The sequence below is a fragment of the Eschscholzia californica genome, unplaced genomic scaffold (assembly GCF_041429995.1).
Source record: "Eschscholzia californica isolate CP2 unplaced genomic scaffold, dmEscCali1.0.p SCAF_4, whole genome shotgun sequence".
Classification (NCBI taxonomy): domain Eukaryota; kingdom Viridiplantae; phylum Streptophyta; class Magnoliopsida; order Ranunculales; family Papaveraceae; genus Eschscholzia; species Eschscholzia californica.
The window spans coordinates 42734421-42758091 of record NW_028238461.1 but is presented as its reverse complement, the minus strand read 5'-3'; the positions used below and the strand labels follow the sequence as shown (position 1 = coordinate 42758091).

Here is a 23671-nt window from a genome sequence, read left to right as displayed (position 1 = left end):
TGTCAACCAAATAACAGAGTTCGTAATTGGATGGAACTCTTTTATTTCTATGGAATTATTTCCCTGATAACAAACACAACCTAAGAGGAAACTTCCTCTGAACTTCGGTTTGAATGGTTTCAAATTGGATGGAACATGCATGAATCAACAATAGTTTCGGTTTCAGACTGGAGAGAAAGAAAGGGGCTCAAATGGAGCAAAATAGTTTTGATTTTCTAAATTAAACCCAAACCTAACGCTAGGTTATATAAAGGTGGTCAATACATGGACAACCGTTTTTCTTATATAGACAACTATCTTATGTGGACAACCAAAATAATTAATTTTTTTATATGGACACCAGTTTCTAAAGGGACAACTCTCTACTATTTTCACTCAAGTCCTCTTAGAATTAGATGTACTATTCACCTCCCACTTTTCCCATAAACCCTAAGTAAGTTTGGTCTTCTTTTACTACTTCATCTTCATCATCAACCCAATATTCTAGAGAGAGAATTTTTTTGGAGAAGATTATGACATCAAACAAAGGGAACGGAATTATTGAAGGATATTTCTAACCAGAAAGATCAGATCTAAAAACCCTAAAACCCGTTAAACTTTTAAAACCTAGAAATCAAAAATTTCAAAACCCTAGAGTTATTTACAAACAAGTAGAGGTGCTCGTGCTTCGTGGAAAATCGACAAAACACGAGAGATCTTAATTTCTGAGTTTTTGTAAAAAAAAAATCTAACTTGCCAATTTCGTAGATTTCCTACGAAAATTTGGTAACACAGAAGGAAACTTGCCACGAAAATCTAGCATATTTTCGTGGATTTCGCACGAAATTCTGGGGATTTCTTCTTCACTTCGATTTTTTGCCTTGAAATCATTTTGTATTCTTTCATACTACCCAAACGAAAATACAAAATAAAATTAAAAAAAGTTAGAGTTTTACCTCATCAATGTAGGGTTTGATTAAAACCAATCTAGGGTTTGATAAAAACACAGGGAAGTAGTAGAAACTATAATTCACTAAAACACAAAAAGTGGTAGAAACTATAGTTTACTAAAAAATAAGGGAAGTGGAGATTGATGAGTTTTATCTTCTTTATTCAACTAGGGTTTAATAAAAAACAAAAAGAAGTGGTAGAAACTATAGTTTACTTAGTAACTGTACAAGAATAAGAAAAAGACGAAGAAGAAGGAAGAAGAAGAAGATGATGAAGAAGAAGACAACTTAGGTTTTCAATTTTGAACTATTATTTTGTTAATGGTCCACAAGTTAGTAACTGTTAGTATTTAAGACTTTATGGAGTTGTCCCCTTATTAAATCAAAGTCAACTAAGTCAAGCATAATTGACTCGCACCGAACCCGAAAATAGTTGTCAATATAAAAAAAACAGTTGTCCACGTATTGGCCACCTATACAAAGCCGAATGAGGTTATATAAAGGCCAAATGCGGAAGAAGAAAGTAGTTAGTCTCTAGACTCACTACAAAGTGCACTTTTAAACATTCTCATTTCGAAGTTTATTTTGGACTTAGATCCATATTAGTCTATGGGTAAATGTATGGTCGATTATCTCCCTCTTTGACCTTAGGACCCAAAAGTTCAAATGATAAATTTCGTACTTTACCCATATAACAATACTAAGCATGATCTCACTTTTTAATTAACCTTTTCTTTTCGAAAAAAAAATGTGTTGGTGTCTCATCAATGTGTATTATCTTATCGGCTGGAAGAAATAATTTAATAAACTTTCTAAAGAAAAATAGTTGTTTTCGGATGTTTGCACAGATAACACTTTTGCGAGTGTAAATACATAGATATAATAAGTTGACCTATAAAATTCCTAACAAGAACGAAAACAAAATTCATGAAGTGTTACAGGTGACGAGCACATTTTGTTTGAGCTGAATAATTTACTTGACACGCTTAATCCTCTTAGTCGTATCTAAAATGCTTTGGCCTCTCTCCGTGTTTGTAAACTTCAGCAGCTTCTGAAGTTGAACAGCAGCTTCAGTAAACCTATCCTCCTTCAAGCATTCGTCGACGGGTACTGCAAAAATAACCTCGTTGACATCTTCGTCGAGCTTTAAGTAATAGAGGCTGCTAAAGACCTGCAAATTCAAAATTTATTAGCATGCCGGTGTTCCAATTACACGTCGTGTATGATAACAAGTAATAACAGTAAAGAAGTCTGCCAATACAAGTCTGTAACCAGAAGAGAAGACGAGGAAGTTTTATATGGTTGCAATAACCTATTTATCGTATAGCTGCGAACGTTGAAGAAGAAGAAAGGCAAAAACAGACAAAGGCACCACATTGACTTGGGAATCATATATATATATATATATATATATATATATATATCTGGGCGTGTGTAGATAGATAGAGAGGTTTTAAGCTTCAGTCAAGCTTGATCCTGTTCTCAACTAGTTAGAGAAAAGCGGCGTTTGTTCATATCTATGTGATTCATATCATGTTTTCAGATATTAAAGATGGTGAGCATGCACTCCAGATGGTGGATTATATCCTAGCTACCGAAAACTTGTTTTAATCATAACTAGCTACGGTAAAACTCAGCATGAAGCCATATGAATCCCTGACTATTAAAGTTGTACCAAATCTACCTTCAATTTACTGTTAGTTAAGACTATAAAAGTTGTTTCGTTCTTACCGTTTTCATTCTTGAGACAACCATCTCTCTAATGGTCTGGGATCTTGAGACCAGATTGATAACAAAGAGACCTCCTTCAGAGAGAGATTCTTTCACTGACAACAGAAACGACTCCTCCAAAAAGTTCGCAGGGGGGCAAGTCATTCCCGAGCTGCAGAGAAGAAAAATGAATCCATCAGCACACAGAGTTAACCTGTAACTCCCAATTGTTTGAAGTTGGATAATGAAGTCGTTATCAAAATTCATTTACCTTGAGTCGGAGGAGTCTGCATCAATTATAAGTATGTCAATTTTCGTGTTTTTCTTGCTTCCTGCAGAAGAACTGTTGGCATTTCCATTTGAAGACAATTTAGAAAGAGATTGCTTCGTTTCAAGCTCAATACTTGAATTAGAAGATGATGTATCATTCGCGATGTCCCTAACAAACTTGATCCCGTCAGCTATATGGACCTATGTCATCAGAGAAATCAAAAGATGATGATTGTAACAAAATGCGAAATAGACGTAAAATCATCGGATGGTTTCGAGAATCTTTGTTGCTATGAACTCCCACATCAAAGATGTTAAAATAAGGACCACATCATGCTTTGTTCTAAAACTATTTTTGCATGGAAATGATGAATGTCCTGCTAGCTGCCTAGTTTACTATTAACTGTGAAAAGAAATATCAACACTTCATCAAGTTGAGCATGAAAATTAATTAGAAAAAAAAAAAAAACAATTGTGACTGGAAGCAAGATTTTACTACAGGATTACATGAGAGGTAACTTGTATGTGTTTACGAGTATACCATGAACATGAATATTCAAATATGAACATTACAGGACTTCTCACAAAGGTAAATTCGACAAGTTTTAAAGAGAAAAAAGGTTTTATCTACAAATCCATAAACATTGCATACCTACCTTGTACTCACTAGTACTTGGACAGAATCTAAGTATGATACAAATTAGACTCATTTATTGATCACCCTAAGAAAAATCAGAGGTGTTTAGTATGAAGGCTCTGAGAACAACTTCACCAAGTGGGTCGATGAGCTTGCTACGTTAAGCCTCCCAGATATAAGTCAGCGAACAACCATATATATTTGAGTTTATAAGATACATCTGGGGAAGAGGATAGGTATGATTGATTACAACAAATATTCTCAACGGCAAGGCGGCAAGCTACAACTCTAAAAGGATACATTTATGCTGCCTGTGCCTCCGTTCTTTTTCCTTCCTAAGACACCAATTGAACTTATTTTCTAATGAACTTTGTTGTAATTGTGATTTAGTTGACTAATTTGCGGTGTACAATGATTTAAATAACTAAGTTCTACAATAACTTATATATAATTATATTCCGGAGGCCCACGAGGTCCGTTGCGCTTTTCGCCCCTGACAGGCTGACAACCTATAATTAGGTAGAATGAGCATTTTGGATCACTCTTACCCCAAATTGGTTTTCTTAGCTAAAACAGATATAAATGACAAGGCAAAGAGAAAATCACCTTCAACTGTGTATCCTCAGTGAAGCTAAAATAATCTCTTGCTAGATTCAAAACCACAGGATCTAATTCCACCACCTGCAGAAATGAGATCACAAGCTTAATAATTTCCCCCCATTCTATTAAGTATGAACTACACGATCTCATTAAGATACCTCGATATCCAAACAAGGCATGCACCCACGGAGAGACATAGGAAGAAGCCCTGCTCCCAGACCGATTACAACTGCCTTGATCTGCAAAATATGAAGTGCTGGAATTGATTAGAATATCGTCTTTAGAAGCTTAAAGGATAAAAGCAAAATAAGGCATGTGCAAATCTGCCAACTGACCTAATCCTAGAAAAGAAATGCACAAGTGGGATATATATATATGTATAGACATACACACACATAAGCTACTTATCGGCAAATAATCATCAATAAAAGAAACTGCTAACAAGAATATTCTTACTGTTCTTCCCGATGATGCCATGCTTTCCAGCTTGGAAGCAACCAACATAAATCCAGATATGATGCCAATGTGATAAGAACTGACCAGGTAACTGTGGTCAACATTAAGAATGTTTCTGGAATCTAAAGCATGAGAAAGAAAAGATGCACAAATTAAAAGTTCAGAATTTGCTGATATATAATGATTTTTCAGAAACCAAAGTCACCATAGTGGCAGACAAAATATGAAGAGTCGGAGAGAGCAGTTTTATCCAATTTTACATGTCAAATTACATTTCAACCCATGGAGAAAGTAAACTATGTAAGGAATTTGGTTTTGAGACTTCTGAGTTGAAAAAAATCTTAATTTGATGGAGTAAATTGAGTAAATAGAGCTCCAGCAATTTTGTTGATTTGTTAAATAACCAATCTGATCTGATCTTAATGTAACATGGAAAGAGAAAAGAAACAAAAGAAAAGAAAATGCTGACCTTGAACACTAGTTCAGCAATTTAAATGAACTCTTTTAATAGTGTAGAGAAGAGAGGTAAGTAATCACCAGTAATTCTTTTCTGACTTCCTTTTTTCTTCGATTTGGATGAGGATTTGGCTTTTCTCATCTCCGTCTCCGCTTCAGTGTCTTTTGAACATCCATCTGTAGCTACCAAAGCTTCTGACTGCACTAGACCCGAGCTTCTTTCGAAAGTAAGACGACGGAATGTCAAATCTTTGGAAGGAATGAGGCCACTGACATCGCCATCATCATTTTCGTAGACCACATCCTCCACAATTATGGGTCCAGTCATCGTAGATGTAACCTACAATACACTATAGTTAAATCATGAGTCAAACCATCATTAAGAACACCAGTAAGTATGAGAAACACTTGTTAAAGTACCCAAAATAGGCATGATGTTAGAACTCCACATTTCCCAAATTCTCACTATAGACGATGAGGTATGGATTTATATGTAGAAATTTCACTGCAATCTATTATCGGAAGATAATAGATTTCTATGTAAAAGTGCAAGGATAAGCCTGTGTTTGCATGAAGATATTGAACTGCAAAAAGTATGTCATCTTAGCAAGCTGGGAAGTGAGAATATATTTTTTGATACTTGACCAAAACATTTCCTCCAGTAATAATTTTCGAATAATGAATATGAGGCGCCCATTCATGTTGGTTACTTAGTTAAGATCCCATAAACCAAAACAAATGTGGTCAAACTGAGTATAAATCTATTTTATTGCAAGGAATACTTCGACTCAGTTCATTTAAACTTGAAATTAATTACGCAAAAAAATAACACTACCTGATTCTGTGGATCTAATACACGATATAGGAGGAAATAGAACTATCACTTGGAGAAGTCCCAAGTATAAAACATTAGATGAAGTACACTTAGCCTTGTATATATGTTACAAAAGATCTGCTTTCTATAAAATCAAGGAAATCAGAGGCTAATATTGTTTACTTCCGGCTTCTATTTTCTCAGCAGAACAACTCAATTTTACTTAGAAAAGGGAGCATATAACCTGGTGTACAATATGACGTTGCTTAACACCATCACCAGCCATCATAAACCTGCAAATGTATACGAAATTGAGATAAAAATGTTGTTTTGCAAACTGATAAATATAAGAAAGTGATTCACATCATATTACTGGATGGTAGCTTGTTTCGTAAAGTAAGATGAACAGCCTCAGATAAGTTACCATTATAATATCAACCAATGACCACTGCTTCAAAAGAACACAGAAGAATCTAAAAGGGTTTTATAGAGCAGAGAAGTCGTAAGATCTTCTGATCATTTATTACAGCTTCAATGAACAACGATCAGGTACAGCACTAGTTCTTCTAGTTTCATCTATGTCTATAACACTGTTATATCTTCTTCTTTTGATGTCATAACTCATAAGGCTATTAACTTAAAAACAAATATTCCACATCTACAGACCTCATGGTCTGTACATGATTTTACAACCTAACAAAGACTGTTGGATTTTGTAGAATAGTTGAGGTTTGTGTTAAACTATCACAAGATTCTCAATGACCTTAGCACCCAAGGGCCCTACACCACCCACAGGAGTGTGTATGTGCACATATTTTGTCAGGTCTATACACATAATGCTTCTGCTATTAAAACGATACAAAGAAGTAACTTAGTAATGTGGCGTGAAAATGCTCTGGGTGTTCTTTTCTTCCGATTTTGCCAATAGGCTGATATTCTCTCCTTTTGCTCTCATTTGATTCCTTAAGGTCGTGTTCTTGATCTTGTTTTACTACTGGTTCTTACCCTTTATGTTCACGTGAGAGGAAAAGGTGATGTTTTGCCCCGTTTTATTCCAAAACTCATGCCTAGCTTCATGTATGCCATCTATCATGAAAACATGCATAAGTTATAAAAATAGACACAAAATCAGACTAACTCATCTAAGTTGAGAGATAGAAATGTGGCATTTTGATGCCACATCACTTATCCTATGCACATCTCTCCCTCATTACACCGTGGTCTTGTTCCAACCCTTTACCAGTCTTTCTGCAAAGTGACTATGCAACCAGGTTCAAACAGAAGCCCTGAAGCAAGTAAGAAGCCTCTCTGTCAAAGAGAACCTTTCTTGCACCACATATCCTTCCAAATTCTAATTTTATCCTCCTTTCCCCGTTTGAGTTAAAAGCCTGTAAGAACTTAGCCTTCTTTGTGGATCATCTCCTTTCATACGTCCTAGCAATATAGCTTCTTTTATTGAATACTATCAAAAGTCAAAACCCAATTTTGCCACGGAAATAGGTGCTTTATTGGGGGATTCCCGTGACCTGTCTCCAATTTTATCTTCATCACGCAGAGAAGAGCAAATTCTTCCTCGTGAAATAGGGGAAGTCTTAGAATAGTTGCTTCAAAGACTTGACCTGCCAGGTACAATCCATCATGAGTAATGATGCCTTACACTTCCACTCTCGATTTGAGGACTCTCTACCCCTTCCAGCACCAAGCAAAATTACAACCACTAATCAGACAAATGTACAGATAAAATTAAGGTTTATCTTCCTTTGAAACTAAGCTGGTCTTCCATCTTCCATAAAATACCATTGTATAAGACAATGTATTAAATCGACATTAACAGCTTCCACGACAAAAAATTCTTAAAGAACGTCTCTCTCTGGTATACAGTAAGAAGAATAAAGAGTAACTTACGGGATTTGAGTTCCATTGTCATGATCTTCAGGTGCCAAGCATTTGACCAGCGGAGAGAGATCCTTCTGAAAGAGAAATCGTACAGAATGAATAGGAATCTATTATGAAAACCAATGAGATGTACTTCGAGAACATAGATTGACGACCCATTGCCTATATATCTGCCTATATATCTAATCCTAATTGACAAACAGTACCCCCATTTACATCTATAAGGCTATAGTAACATTACCTGGATATCATCCATACTAGCATGTGTGTGTCTGGCATCTAGGAAAACCTTAATTCAAAAACACAAATTTACTTAAATTAATCAAACAAAAGTTCAACATGTTTTGTCCAAAATATCTTATACTCTTATAGATGTAATTAGATGGGAGATACCATGATTAAACGTGCTGCTTTTGAGCTTTCAAGTACCAACCATTGTCCTTCTTCTGAAGAGAAGAGCCACTCATGAGTTCTGATCTGAAAATTTAATGCATCGCACATCTCAAATAAATTAACAGAACGTAGCCAATTTTAAGTACGCATAAGATGTATAGCAATTAGTAGATATAGTACAAGAGAACCTTCTTGGATATTTCAATGTCCTAAATTCTTACATTGCCAACATAAGAATAACTCCCATGGGCAATGAAGCAACTACTAGTTTGAGTTCAAAGTTCAAACAAAATCATATAACTTGATTGAAACATGGATCAAACACTAATGCAATAAATGAAGTATGAAGCAACTCCCGCAAAATAATATGATGGAAAACTGGCACATTCTATTATAAAAGCGGCTACTCTTCAGTTACAGCATTGTGATATCTCAAAATGATAGGGTAGCATCTTCAAGTTCCTTTCCAATCAAACCCTTAAGCCATGTGGTCAACTCTGAAGAACAGACTGAAAATCTCACGAACTAAAGTAACACCACAAATTTTAAGACAGTGTCAACTATATAGAGAAACTGAGTATTTACTGACCTTGGGCACAATAAATATTCCACAGTGATACGAGAACGGATCAGATTGTTTCTGAGCATCCAGCAGCACAGCTTTGTAGCTGAAACGGGAGCCCCCATCTTCACCCAGGGTAAGAAGGAACCTAAGACCTGGGTGGTGCTTTTTCAGATCACCTTTAGCTCCCAGTTGTAGGTCTTCAAGAGAGTACAGAATATCAGACCCAGAGGAACACTCATCCCGTATTTTATTCTCAGCTTCAAGTGCTTGAAAAAGACCTCGCTTCTACAAAATCATCTCTGGATTTATTTTCTATTATGGCTATCAGGAATTATGTTTAACAGACTGACACTAACCAGCACTAAATTATAGTGTTGCTACAAAAGGATCCTAAGATAAGAATAGCTATGTACCTGATTACCATCACAATCCAAAGAAGATTGATCAAACAATGATGTGATTTGGTAGATAACAGTTGGTGTTTCTTTCTCCGCAATCACCATGAAGGTTCGAAAAGCGGGTTTTTTAGATGGTTTGTGAGGTACAACATGAAGAGTTATTTTCCATCCGAACCTAAACTTAGAGAAAAGCAAACCTGCAAAAGAAGATGAAAGGCACCAGCACTGAAGAATGATGACAACAGACACGATATATGCATATGAATAAAACTTACCCAGCAAAGGGAAATTGATACAATTTGGTGCCAATTGCATACAATACGATGACATACATGCATTTACATATACACATATAGATATATATCACATATGTGCTAGAGAGGACAACTATTGCCTGCCAATAGAGAACATATACTCCAATGATCATGTACAAAGAATGGAACGTACCTAAAACATGAGATTCTGCCAGAGTAAGACAGACAAATTTACCACCTGATTTCAAAACTCTCTTGACCTGGAAGTAATGCAAATGCCCCACATGAATTTCAAATAACAGACACATATTCACTGAGGACATTAAACGATCAATACATGTAAGATCTAAGAGAAAAAAAAGTCATGCTCGAGACTCAAATCTAGTGGACCTCTGATAAATATTGACTGCCCAACTTCGGGCCAAGCTCTGGCTCCATCAAAGCATCCAAGCCCCCCTTGTCAAGAACAGCATCAAAGGTTCCGTCCGTGAACTGGTGAGCATAAGTCGTTAGAGAAAGTGAAAATAAGATGCGCCAAAATGATCAACAAATATTACTCATAACAAACATCCTACAACCATCACGAGCCAATAAGATCATTCAGGAAAGAAACTATGTAACATGTATACTCCTTTTCAGTCTTCAAAACCCTATTAAATACTTATTTACTCCTGACAGATACTCGGAGGGACTCCTTTATTGTAAAACAAAAACTGGGATTTCCCCAAAAATCTCTTAAAACTAGTCAACTTGGAGTACAAACCAACTTCCCACACTCTAAGCCCCATGAATGATCAAACTGCTGATGTATCATCCTCATCAAATACTCATACAGAGTTTAGCAAAAAAATTATGAAGTTATGAGCTTAACTTTAAGTGGGGAGCTATCCAAAATGATCATATAGTAAGACTGATAAATGCCCAAGATATTAATTCTATGAATGGGTAATTCTTGAATTGACCTGATCATATAAAAAGATTGATGCTTTCTAATTCCCCAAATGAAAAAGATTCAAAATTTGAGATTTTCCTACCTAGTAAAACAATATCAAATTCGAATTCAAACACAAAAACTCTATATTTTTAATAAAAATGTGATAGTTTTTGAGATATACCTGAATCTGTGTCATATCCATCACACGCCATTTCATATTAGGTCGAGATCGAATATTACGACGTAGCATATCAGATATGACAACTTTAGAGAAATCAATGTTGGTGATATTATTGAATCCGGCATCATAGACGTGTTCAGAAAGTCGAGAGTTTCCACAACCAGGAACTAAAATCTGAAGTGATTTGGTGGAGATAACATCTAGGGTTTGAGAAGTAGAGAGTTGAGAGAGGAGAGTGTCTTTGAGCATTGGCCATTCAGCATACCACTCAAAAGTATCATCACTTCCTCTAATACTAAAAAACTTATCCCAGTTTTCTTTACTGGTGAAGTCACCTAAAGTGCTCAGTATCTCTTCTCCTGCTTCCGCTTTCTTCTTCGACATCTCTGCGTCTCCCTCTTTCTCTCTCTACCAATCTCTCTCTCTCTCTCACTAGATTGCAAGGGTTTTGGGTGGTTTTGGGAGGGTTTTTTTTTAACTTGTTTGGTCCCTTTGGGTGCTGGTTCTTTAGGGATGACCTTGTACGCTCATGGACTGAAAGTTTAGGGTCTCAAATGTGATGATGGTGGCGGGAGTGTTTATTCAATTTGTATATAATGTATCTATCGTATTGAATGTGATGACTCTTAGAGTTCATGTCAGAAAAAAAAAAATTTGCGTAAAAAGCCTATGGCGAAACTAGTCATTTTTATGTGACTATTTTAGTGATTTGGTCTTCTTTTCCCCTGCACTATGTCCATAGACTTAAGGGTCTCAGATGTCTATGGTAGTTAGAGTGTTTATTCAATTTGTACATTTGTTCATAATGTATCTATGTCATATTGAACGTCATGACTCCTAAAGTCCATGTGAGAACAGAAATCAGGCAAATAGCTTATCTTGAAAGCTAGTGATTTTGGTGACCAATGTGCGGACAATCAATTTTTTTTATATGGACAACTATTTTATGTGGACAACCATAGAAATTAAAAAAATTTATATGGACAACAAATTTTAAGTGGACATCACTTTATCTTTTTTTTCTTTCATGTCCTCCAAGAATTAAAAGTTTTATTTTTAAATCCTCTCTCTTTTCTTCCATAAATCCTTAAGTTTTATTCTACTTCTTCTTCTACATCTTCTTCTTCATCACCCACAAATTTATAAATAGAAAAAATTTGAAGAGACATTGTTGACTATGACACTAAGAAAATCAAAGGATTTACTAAACAGAAAAGTAAGGTTTATTCCAACCTAAGAGTAGATTTGAGATGTTTTTTCTTGAAATTTTTAATGGAAGATTGGATGGCGTTTCTCTCTCTAGATCCATCGGCAAGGACTACGCAATTCTGGTAATTCAAAATCGGTGAGAAGAAGTAGATGAAAACCAGATCTTCACGATTTTCCTCATTATAGGATCGACTTTTTCTTTCTTCAGATGGAGAAATCACCATTGATCATCGTCTTCTTCATTATACCTTAATTCCTCCTTCGTCAGTAACTCAGTACTATAATAATTAACAATCTCTCTCTCTCTCTATTATCCTATTTGTTCTCCATTACCACAAAATGTTGAATCAATTTGGTTGTTAAAGCTCCGATTAACTTGTTCGATGTAGATAGTCGTGCCATATTAGAACAATTGAAATTGTACTTTTGAATGCCTTAGTAGAGTTTCCATTTATAAACCCTAGATCTTTAATCTGTTAGCTATTAAGCAGATCCTCCCAGAAAATACCACAATCGATCATGTCGTATAGGATAAATACCACCATCGATCATCGTTTCGTCATTATGCTTTCCTCCTAAGTCATTACTATAACAACCTTTTTTTTTCTCTCTCTCTTATCTTATTTGTTTTGAATCAATTTGTTTATTGAAGTTGTAATGAACTTGTTCGATCATGCCGTATAGGATAAATACCACCATCGATTATCGTCTTCTTCATTATGCTTTCCTCCTAAGTCATTACTACAACAACCTTTCTCTCTCTCCCTCTCTCTCTCTTATCTTATTTGTTTTGAATCAACTTGTTTATTGAAGCTGTAATGAACTTGTTCGATTCATCCTTTTAGGTTTCATCCTTTTAGGTTTCAGTAGGTAGGATTAATTAGTGATAATATTTAAGTCTCTCTAGAATTGTCCTCTTATTAAATCAAAGTCAACTAAGTCAAACATATTTAACTCACACCGGGTATGAAAATAATTGTCCATATAAGAAAATTGGTTGTCTTGCCCACCATGATTTTTGGTAGACTATTTTAGTGAGTGGGTCATGTTTAGGAGTACAAAAATGAATTAACGAGTATAAATAAATATAACCATAAGAAAAAAAGCAAATTGGGAAAGGTAGCTAGAAAGGAAAAACCACCACTCTTGAAACCTAACCATCATATTGTATTACTCACTCTAATTACTCACTTATTAAAGTAAACTCTTCACTCACACTCTTCTCCTCTTTACTCGTTTCTGTACTTTGTGTTTCTTTCGCCCAAACGTCTCATTTCTCTCTCTCTCTCTAAAAACCCCATGAAAAGGTAGTGACTTTCAGCTTCAAACTTGGAGAAACAAATCTCTGTAAATTTCCGATTCTTAAACAAATTCCATCACCTGGGTTACTTCTAGATCTTGAAAAAATTCAAACTTTGAAGAGAAAGAGAGATGATTCAGTTACTATTTATTGTACTATTTGTAGAAGGAATGATGACATTACTTTTAATATTCAAGATCGGACCTTTAAGAGAGTTAGTAATGAAATGGGTAGATCAATTGAAGATGGGTAAAGGACCAGCTACTGTAAAAACCATTGCTGGTACTATGTCTGTTATATTACTTTCAAGTATTACAAGTATTTTTAAGATCCAAAAAAAAGGACTTAAACTTGGTACTCTCACACCCATGGATCAACTTCTTTGGACTACTCATCTTCTTGAAGCTTCCCTTATTGGTATCCCTAATTTCATCCCCTCTCTCTCTCTCTCTCTCTCTCTCTCTCTCTCTCTCTTTTATTGCATGTGTATTAGGTAAAGTAGATAAGAGTAAACTATGGTATTTTAATCATACGTATGTAGATGCCTAGGGCTATAAGTGAATGTCTTGACTGATTTTGAGAAGATTAAACTGTGAAAAATTTGATCTTTATGTTATCTTTTACCAGTATGAATTTTATATTGTGGAAGGGAAGATGTAGTTCTTATCATGTTTTCTTAGCTTTTTTATGATGTTTACTAGGTTTTGGTAGAACTAGATTTTTCTTTTTACTTGTTTAGCGAGCCTCGAACTTTTGACCTCTAAGGTGGAAGACTATACTACCTCTTCTAATCTAGTTTTGGATAAACTCGATTAGAAGGGGGAGCTAATTCTTCATGGAGGTTCGCGTCAAGGCTAAGACTAACTAAACAGATATAGTAAGCCATGTTGTTGGAAAGGTGGGTCGGGTTAGCCTCAGGGACAGGCTGAGCGGGGCTTGGGTAACTAAGCTGAGTACATGCCCTCCTTTTTGTTTCCGTCATATTCTATGTTGAACTCTTTACTCTTGAATGGTAGACATAGATAAGTACTTTAGTTTCCAATAGAAGAAATATTCTGTTCATTTATGTATATGAGTTTGATTACTTAGCCGAGTTCTTGTCCGAGCGACTCTAGAGTTCTCAGCCAACTTAGCTTGTTAAGTAAAGAGGTATTGAGGTCAACTGACGACATGGCAAGGTGTGGAGGCTTGCGAAGGACTATGAAGATGATTGTAAGGGCTTTAATAGAGTGAGAGAAGTAGTAGGATGATATCTGGCGTGGCATCCTTGGTATCTATAAAGAGGCATACGACTGAATGTTTCACAACTGCACTGTTGTTAGAAAAACAAACTTTTTACTTTGAAGGCAAAACCCGAAATACTATGATATGAACTTAAAATTCTTTATCCACTTATTGCCACGTAATTCACTAGTACAATACTTATGCCCGGGGCTAACACTCATTTCAAGTTAAACTAATGCTGAAATAGAAAGTCTTGTAGTAAGGTGAGAAATCACTTTCTTGAACCTCTCCTCGTTCCTTGTGAGTTCAACAAACTAGATAAGGAAACTCTGTAGCAAGGCATGTTATAGCAATTCCAAAGACCTAGTACAGAAGTAGTCTTAAGTAAAAGAAACTCTTGTTGGTAAAGACATTGTGCAACATTATAGAAATCTAATACTATATTAATGATCCAACAACAACTGTGCGAGCAGAGTTTAAGAATGTTCCTTTTTTAGTATTTGAAGTTTAAAGATGTTAGGATGGCTTCTATATTCAATTCTTCGTCTAGAAATAACTTATTTTTTAATCAGCAAAGGGATTTATCATTATTTAAAGGTCACTTAGAGCCTCTAGATCTGATGGGGCCTATACAGACAGAGACATACCACCGGCTAGAACCGTCCCGTAGGGTACCGCCTATGAGCAAGAAAGAAGCCCCTTTACCGCACTTAGAAGAAAGGGATGCATTTATCAAGTTCGGATTAATTGAAATCTTTCTCATTTCCAGAGAGCTTTAACCAAGTGGATGACCACTCAGCAACCCATCATTGGTTCTAGAAACCACTCTTATTGTCGCCATCTTTTTCCTAATATTTTAGCCTTATGTTAGATTATGTGGTCATGCTAAATATATAGCCAACCTTTGCAATACCTCTATGGATATAACTGAAGCCAATAAACATGGACGAACGGTTGTTTGAAGTACAAAGTTAAGTAAAACGGGGTGGAACTAGTAAGTAGGCTTAAAACTTCTGAAGGCAACCTTTTGTCCTTGAAACATTTGATGAAGTAGTTAGTAAAAACGAGCAGACCAGTAACACCTGATACTTTTGAGAGTACTTGACTTGTGTTAGGTTTGTTGGAGATATGTAATATATATGCTGGAAATTGTTATCCAAGCAAATTAACAATGCAAGCTTTGATTTCCTTTAGAAAGTGGGTTATATCATTTTTGTGCTTCATTTCCTTTTTTCCTTTTCTTTGCACTCTATTCGGTTCCAAGACTAGTCTCTATTGTTTAATCCGCTTGAGTTTACATGTTTCTCGTGTTTATTTTCCTTTTTTTGTATTTTGGTTAATGTCACTTAGGATTCGTTTCCCTCATCTACTTTTTTCTGTTTGTAATGCCATGTTGAACAACCAAATTGAGTAAAACCTTAGCTACTATTGTGAGGTCCAAGTGTCCAACAATGTGTATCAGAAAGGTCCAATAGAATTGTATGATTATCTTGGTCTCTGAGGTAACCGAAGTAGCATTTAAACCAAGATTCCATTTAAGCACAATCCATTTTAGAGATAAGACCTAAAAGTATGCAGCTTTATAAAATGAAGGCTTCCGAAGTGTGAATACGCCCCAATATGTAACTAGAGATACGGGTAATTCACCTTTTCTCAGTTTAGTGCAACGTTGGAAAGTTAAAACCTCGTTATCAATTCCATGACTCCAACTTCGTTAATTCATTTTACCTCTGTCATGTATATAACTCGTATATCCTTCACATCGCAGGGTTCTCGATTTTTCTTGGATTTGTCATCGACAGGCTGCACCATTATCTAGTGAAACTGAATGGGTTTAAAACTAAAGGGAAAAATGAAGTCGAAAAGATTCAGGTAGAATTGAAAGAGAAAGAAGAGAGAGCTTCAAAAGAAATAAGAAGACTAAATGAAGAAATCTCCAAACTGACAGAGAATTTGAAGAAACTGAAATTGGAATGTAAAGAGAAAGATGAAAGAGTAACTTCTGCAGAAGCTCATGTTACTGCACTTCAAAAGCAATCTGAGGATTTACTTCTTGAATACGATCGATTGTTAGAGGATAACCAAAATCTACAAAGCCAAGCTCTTGGGTGTAGATAAAAGCTGAAACTTGGAAAAGGGGGATTATCCAAATCTTGGGTTTTGTTAAATTGGATGAAATTTTGGTTGGCAATGTCTAAGTGATTGATATCATGATACATTGTTGTTAAAAAAGAGAAAAGATATTTATCTGATCAACAATTGATGGTATATTTGTTAGACTAAGAAATTCTCCATTTTGCTTTTTTGTGATTTTTTTTCGTCATTTTGCTTGTGATCTTGCATGTAAGTCTTATATTGCTAAGCTGCCCATTTTGAGAATAGGCCAACAATGTTGAGAACCACTGGAACTTAAATCGTGGGCATGTCGAGTCTTCACCACGACCAAATATAGTACCAGTTTGACTCGATTCTGGGTGCTGAGTCTGGGTGCTAAGAATAGGTAAAGTATCTGTAACGCCTGAAGCCGGTCATCACACTTTACCCAATATATGCTGATCTCCAAAAGACCAAATTGATCAGAAACCAACAGTTTCCCCATCCATATTGTTTTGACATCCATAGGACATCTAAGAGATTTTTCATGTTCTAAGTTGGCATAACAAAGGAAATCTCTGTTCTCTTTGAGACTACAGTGAGATATTCTAAGGGTCAGGTTCTTCTCAAGAGGTGCCTAGCACTCACCAAGGGATTTTGTCAATTGGAACCATACTCGACCCAAGATTTTCTTCAGAGGTTTGTTTTGTGAACAAAATTGCTAGTCTAACTAAACAAAGGCCACGGCTTTGGGGCACAAACAAGTACCTGGCCATGAAGATTTTAGTCAACAAAATTTGCCCCCTCGTCTTCATCTCATCATGTCTTTCTTCCTCTCTGTTTGTCTCTTTATCTCTAAGTGGCCATCTCCCTCTCACACAGTTCGACGAAGAGAAGTGTTCCCTTCGTCGGAACCAGACCTCGAGGAGAGTTTCGTGGTCGACTAGCCACAGATCTCTCGTGGCCGGCCACGAAGTCTAAAGCCCTCCTCAAAGTCTAGGGGTTGGGGAACAAGAAAGATCTACAATGAGAGAGACTTTCTGAATTCATGGAGGCATTGGGGCAATAAAAATTCCCAGGGCAGCACCTTAATATACCCTCATACAGCTTACTAAGAACTTGACCGTAAAAAGGAAGGATTGTGCCGCTGAACCCCAGGGATAGGCTTTTTAGAGCAAGGCTCAAAATGGGTTTTGGTTCTGATGATCGTTAGCTTTGATGGTCTGTTTTATTCTGAAGTTTCATGGCTTTTGGTTGTGATATAATGAAAAATCTACGCTATCCAGAAATGGAGTAAAATTTTCTTGGGATAATTTTGTGCCGGTAATTGTAATTTTCATTGAAGCAAAACTCTGCAGTTATCATATTGGAATTCGATTATCTGACACACTCTCTGCTTTCACCTTCCATAATGATCTAGAGACAATCAATTTCTTTGCTGGCAATATCGAAAACAAATTAACCTCCAAACTTGAGGCGATAATAACTGATTTCCTAGTTAAAACAGTAGAACACAGAAAAGAAGTTTTGGTCTGAAGCAGCGGCACTGGCAAATCGATTAATCCATCCTCCCCTTCACAATTGATTCCCTCACTTCAGTTGGAGTACTGCATTTTACGAAGACAAAAAGAAAGATAATTAGGTTATTAGTACATAAATGCGGGTCGAAGTTGTTGAGTTTGAGACTCACGCCTGCCTCAGCTAGTCTTAGCTGCTCTGGAGTCACTCCGTTAAGGCTTCATTTAAAGAGAAATACATATATATGGTGCTATGGTACTACCTTTCTAAAATTGTGACAAATAAGAAAAGGAAGGAAGAAGCAAAAATAAATATAAGGGGTGGTGAATTCGAGTCGAGTTCACAAACTCAACATGGACTTGTTTGTAGCAAATCTCACGTGGGGTCCGAGGTAACTCACGAGTCCAACTACATACGTTGGTAAACTAAGTTATATAGTAATCATTTTGGAACTATCTAAGGTGCAATGAAATAGTTTGAGAACTAAGAACTTACACAAGAAGGACATGTCCTCCCCAACCACTCAAACAATCACGGTCAACCGATGCTTGCAACGCTTGAGAGATGGTTTCAAATAATTCTTCTGGTTCCTGAAAGAGATAAATCAAATAAGTTAGATTAACATCATGCGGAAATCTGCAAATTGATGATAGAAGAAAAACAAGACTTTCAAGTATATATTGCTTTATGACACGCAGGGTTCCTTAGGAATTGGGGAGTGACGGAAGTTTTCACCCAATCTTATTTATCAACATAGTTTTTAAGTTCTGGAGCCAGGACAGAACGTGTGGGTCATTGACAGATAACCTAAAAGAGGGAAGGAGGCGTGCGGTGTCAGAATTATTCATCCTCTTACTATTTTCTATACTTTTCTCTTCAAGATCTTTTACAAACGAAAGGAAAGGGCGATATCAAGCTATTTTGAGGAATTTGGCTCGGGATAAACTGACTTAGAGTAACTCTAGAGTCCAACATGGACAATACATAGTCATGTATGTTCGACATATTGCATAACAAAATGCTAGATAGAGTGGCAGTAACAGAAAGATTAAAGCAAGTACCATTTCAGGCTTGTACATGGACTCACAGGCACCATAAAGAGATTCTGAGGCTGTTCCAGCTACAACAAAATCCTTGGCGAGCTCCCTGCATACAGGAAACTGTCAAAAGCAAACTAGTAGAGAGGGGAGAAGAGGAAGAAAGAAGCATAGCATGGTCTTAATTACTTCAGTCATGGGATGATGCTAATGAGACGCTTCTTTTTTCCATGGTTCTTTTTCATGTTTTCTTTAATAAATTAACGATTATTATCAATAAAAGTTACTCAATCTGCCAAAAATTCTCCCGGGCCATTGGAGAAAACAGAAAATTACCATCCATCCCATATGCCTGTATTATTTGCAGAATGCCCTCAGTTTCACTAAACCTTAAATTTTCTATTTCCTAAAACCATCTGAAAAAAAAACTTTTGTAGTACCTGCACGCCATAGGAGTAGACAAGAATCTTATGATAGTGGATAGGAGATCAAAAGAATATTTAATTTCTCCTCGACCTCCGATGGAATTTTATTACCCTCCATCAGAGAAAACGGTAAGATCCTATTTGAAGTTTGCGGAACGGAATGATACAAAGGAAAACAAAAGTAAGATTTAGAGAGGACTGAAATTTCGGTTTTGGTCAATGTGGAAATTTTGCAAACACGTCGAAATGATATAAATATGATGAAACTAGTAAACCATAATGAAGCATAAAGAACATGTTATCTCCACTCTAATAAAATTGTATGTGAATATACTGACAAATGCTTTACAGTCACAAATAAATACAACCAAATTAGTTTAAAAAAACATTAATACTACATTGGAGCATGCCGTTAAAAAATAAAGACCTCTTTGCAAGCATTTTTCAGGCAGATGTTAACAGCATAAAAATCTCCGAAGGAAAACAACATAGAGCTTATATTAACTGCTTGACCAGTATAAACAGCACACACCGTACATAACTAATAGACGATACGAGTACAACTCTAACAGCCTATAACATAGCATCTCCTACATATCTAGACTAGAGGGTGGTAACTATAAGAAATAATATTATGATCATGAACAAAAATGCTATACCTACTTCAGATATGAAAAAGATAAAGGATCATAACGTACTTGGCACCAATTGAATCCATTGTGCAGATAAATGGCTTATCATCATCTCCTAAGCCAGCGATGACAGGCTGGCAAAAGTATGGGCCAAACCTACAAATCATTAGAAACATATATTGCATTTAGACAATCTTCAATGCCAAAATGAAAGCTTTCTATCCACCCAAAAGTGTTGTGGGCATAAACCAACTTTGAAGTATAACCAATATTCTTGTAATTGGTATTGCTAAATACAACATGTCTAATGGATATTGATAATTATCCAGCCTAACAGCAATCAGAAAAAGCACAAGATGGTCCTGATGAACAAAGAAATCGGATGTTACTTTTTATGAATTAAAGAGACACTAAGGCTTGAACTTTAGATGGCCGCAGTCAATAACCATTTGTTTAAACTTTCAACTGTACAAGATAAAATTGATTATGCTCTTACCTTGCAGTGGTCAAACTTGAGACTAGTTATCTGGGAGTCTGGGACTGGGAGTTAGCAATATAACAACGAAAGTTATTGACTGGCATAGAATATTTTTAATTATACTATTAGGAGTGATACTAACATCACTTATTAACGGTTGACACTACCGAAGTCTAGTCTCGTGGAGAGTTTATTGTTTTTTAAGAACTATAGGACAAAATGCGATTTGATATTGTGGCATCCTCAAGGTAATAGATACGAAAATAAAATGTTTGATGCTCCCCAAGCTTGAAAGTCTAAATGCTTGCTTGTTGATATACCAAAAACTATCATGGTCTCATGACGTAGATATCAAACTACAGCACTCCTAAAAGTCAATTACTGCCTTAAATTACTCATGGTCTATTATTTCCTTCCTAATACACTTTCAGTTTATTCAAGAGGTTCACAATGCAAGTTTTGTCATCATAAGTCATAACTGTATTATACTGTCGGATATGGATAAAAAAGATGTTAACTCGTCTTGACACACGGTTTAGTCTCTACAAAATGTTGCAATTTTAAGAGTAAACACACTCACTATGCAAGAGAGCCAGCTCTGACAAAAGACATGGCTGATGAACACCCATCATAGACATTGAACATTTTAATCAATGCAGACAATAAAGGATGTAATGGCATTTGAAAGTATAGATAATTATGTGTAGTCGTGAACTAATACTATTCATCTCAATTCTAATTTCAAACTCTATTGAATAAAATTCAACAAAGGACTAATGTTTAGAAAGCAACAAACTCTTCAACCACTCACTCAGCAAAACCGTTGCCTACACATTGTTCGAAACTCGGACAAATTATTATTATATTTATTTCTATCATCACAATTCACAGTAAGCAAAAACACCCTAAATCTACATTGAAATCTTTCAGTGAAAAGCCTTCAATTGTTCTTGGAAATCTTAGCGTTCTAATTAACAACATTCCTTGCTAATTGAAAGTCTGAAACAGCTTTAAAGACAATTGATATAGCTATTGACAATTTAAGAAAAAACCCTAAATATACAACTCAAGTCTGGAATAAAAAAACCAAACCTTTTCTCATATAGAATAGCTGAAACGAGGCTAGCAAAAGTTTCAGGCTTCATATCCCTCTCTTCTCGAAGCTGATATAACTTGTGACGAAATACAAGTCTCTGATACCTAATACATACACAAAATATAAACACAACTTTCCATAGAAGAAACAAAATCTGATAACTGAACTAAAGTTCAAGTTAAGTTAGAAGTTTTACAGAGTTTGAGCATCAGAAGCTAGTCCTGATAAACCAACATAGAGTTTATCATGAATTTTTGAGATCCTTTGAAAATCTGTGGCGACAGTCTGAAGTTGAACACCTAATCGACGATCACTAGCAATGGCAAAACAGTTCTTCCCCACCATTGCAACTAGGGCACTTCCATTGTACTCAAATATCTGTTTTTAGAGAGAGAGAGAGATGAACAAATATAAAATCAGAAACAAGTTTTTCTATTTTCATTGGTTTCATTGGGAATAGATCTAATGAACTGAAAAAAATTAGGGTTTTTTTTTTCTATTACAGGTGATTTGAAAAAAAGACTTACCGACATAGGATCAGCGATGAAGATCGTTCAAGCAGGAAGAGGAAATGAATCTGAGGAGGGTTTTGGACTTCCTTTTTCTCCTTTGTTCGTTCTTATTTCTCCGGGCGTGTACAAGAAGAAATCTCATGTACCTAATAATACTCTTTCATATAAGTCCCTAAACAATACTAGATTGTTTATACACACTAATACTCTTTCATATAAGTCCCTAAACAATACTAGATTGTTTATACACCCTAAATATGGACAGTATCGTCGCAGCACGAGATTGCAGTTCATCATTTGGGGCCGTCCAAACTCCAAAAGGGTGTAAGGAAATTTTATAGCCAATGCCTAAAGTTGTTAAAGGCAATGTGTTTTTCATCCAAGACTTGGTCAAAACAAGTTGACCAAGCATTATTAAGAGTTATTTCCTTTTCGGTCCCCTACTTTGTGACCAGTTTCTTTTTTGGCCCCTACTTTTCATAAATTCAAATTTGGCCTCCTATTTTAAGGCAAATTCCGTAACTACACTTCCTATAATATTTCTTCAAAATAAAATTTTCCTGCCGCCGACCTTCAATGGAGAAGAGAGAGGTGAGGTGGAGAGAGATGTGTGGCGGAAAAGAGAGAGGTGAGGTGGAAAGAGATATTTTTTTAATTAATTTTATTTTCACAAAATAATATAGGAATGGTAGTTATGACATTTACCTTAAAATAGGGGGCCAAATTTGAATTTATGAAAAGTAGGGGGCCAAAAAGGAAGCTGATCACAAAGTAGGGGGTCAAAAAGGAAATAACTCTATTATTAAATTTAAAGGCAATGCTTGTCCTACTCTTCTTTTCTGGTAAAAAGTCGACTTCCGACAATCCTCATCAGCGACTTTAAGTAAAAAATTCTCTCTCTTCTTCTTCCACTCTTTCTATATCTGGTTCAAACAGAAGTGAGAAAGTTTGACTTTTGAAGAAGAAATCCCAAAAATGAAGTATGTTTTGGTGGCTGGTGGTGTTGTTAGTGGTTTGGAAAAGGAGGTTACTGCAAGTAGAATCAGATTGCTTCCCATGTCTTGTGGCCTTCCAAGTTACTTCTATCAAAATCGGTTTGTTCCTCTCTCTCTCTCTCTTTTTCTACCTCTTAGTTATTTAGTCTTATTGAATGTGTTTACCAATAAGGAGAGAAAGAAAGGTTGTTCTTTCTTCTTTGATTTAAAACACTTAAAAATGTATTATTTGAAAGATTTATGGTGGGTTTTAGGGATTTAGATAGAAGAACCTTAAACCAAGATTAGATTTTTCTTCAATTAAGAAGTAAAGCGGATTGATGAAACCTTAAACCGAGTTCTCAAAACATTAAAATCAATACCTTTTACTTCGTGAGATTCTTCTTCAGAGATAAGGGATAAGACGATTAATAGACATAGACTAAAGTACAATCAAATTTATCCGCAAATAATCATTGAGAGATTGAAGAAAAGAAGATGGAGAAAAAAGAAGAAGAATAAGAAACAAAAAAAAAACTAGTTTGCCAGAGAAGAAGGAAGATAGACATTGCCTTCAAGACCACATTGTATCTAACAATTTGTGGGATTGCCTTTAACAACTTTGGAAAGTGCCTATAAAATCTCCCAAGGGTGAAACATCTACTTGAGCCAATAGATA

The 23671-nt window shown here is 35.8% G+C and overlaps 3 protein-coding genes across 3 annotated transcripts; 1 reads left to right on the top strand and 2 right to left on the bottom strand.

The window, feature by feature from the left end:
- Nucleotides 1-1728: 1728 nt before the first annotated feature.
- Nucleotides 1729-10919, bottom strand: LOC147544858 (S-adenosyl-L-methionine-dependent methyltransferases superfamily protein). The gene is made up of 16 exons (XM_086635230.1): nt 10494-10919; nt 9769-9870; nt 9572-9638; nt 9140-9321; nt 8751-9011; nt 8162-8245; nt 8010-8057; nt 7778-7842; nt 6117-6165; nt 5140-5398; nt 4603-4724; nt 4305-4385; nt 4153-4227; nt 2911-3110; nt 2661-2811; nt 1729-2100 (listed from the first exon to the last, which is right to left on the bottom strand). The coding sequence occupies exons 1-16, from the start codon at nt 10875-10877 to the stop codon at nt 1903-1905; spliced, it is 2328 nt and encodes a 775-aa protein (XP_086491356.1). The 5' UTR covers nt 10878-10919; the 3' UTR covers nt 1729-1902.
- A 1890-nt stretch (nt 10920-12809) lies between these two features.
- Nucleotides 12810-16513, top strand: LOC147544857 (uncharacterized). Its single transcript, XM_086633069.1, has 2 exons — nt 12810-13419; nt 15995-16513. Exons 1-2 carry the CDS (start codon nt 13134-13136, stop codon nt 16342-16344), a joined length of 636 nt encoding a protein of 211 aa, XP_086489195.1. The 5' UTR covers nt 12810-13133; the 3' UTR covers nt 16345-16513.
- Nucleotides 16514-17633: 1120 nt separating this feature from the next.
- Nucleotides 17634-22185, bottom strand: LOC147544856 (proteasome subunit beta type-3-like). The gene is made up of 7 exons (XM_086633068.1): nt 22034-22185; nt 21703-21884; nt 21503-21610; nt 19999-20088; nt 18900-18984; nt 18334-18428; nt 17634-17927 (listed from the first exon to the last, which is right to left on the bottom strand). The coding sequence occupies exons 1-7, from the start codon at nt 22037-22039 to the stop codon at nt 17879-17881; spliced, it is 615 nt and encodes a 204-aa protein (XP_086489194.1). The 5' UTR covers nt 22040-22185; the 3' UTR covers nt 17634-17878.
- Between the last annotated feature and the right edge of the window lie 1486 nt (nt 22186-23671).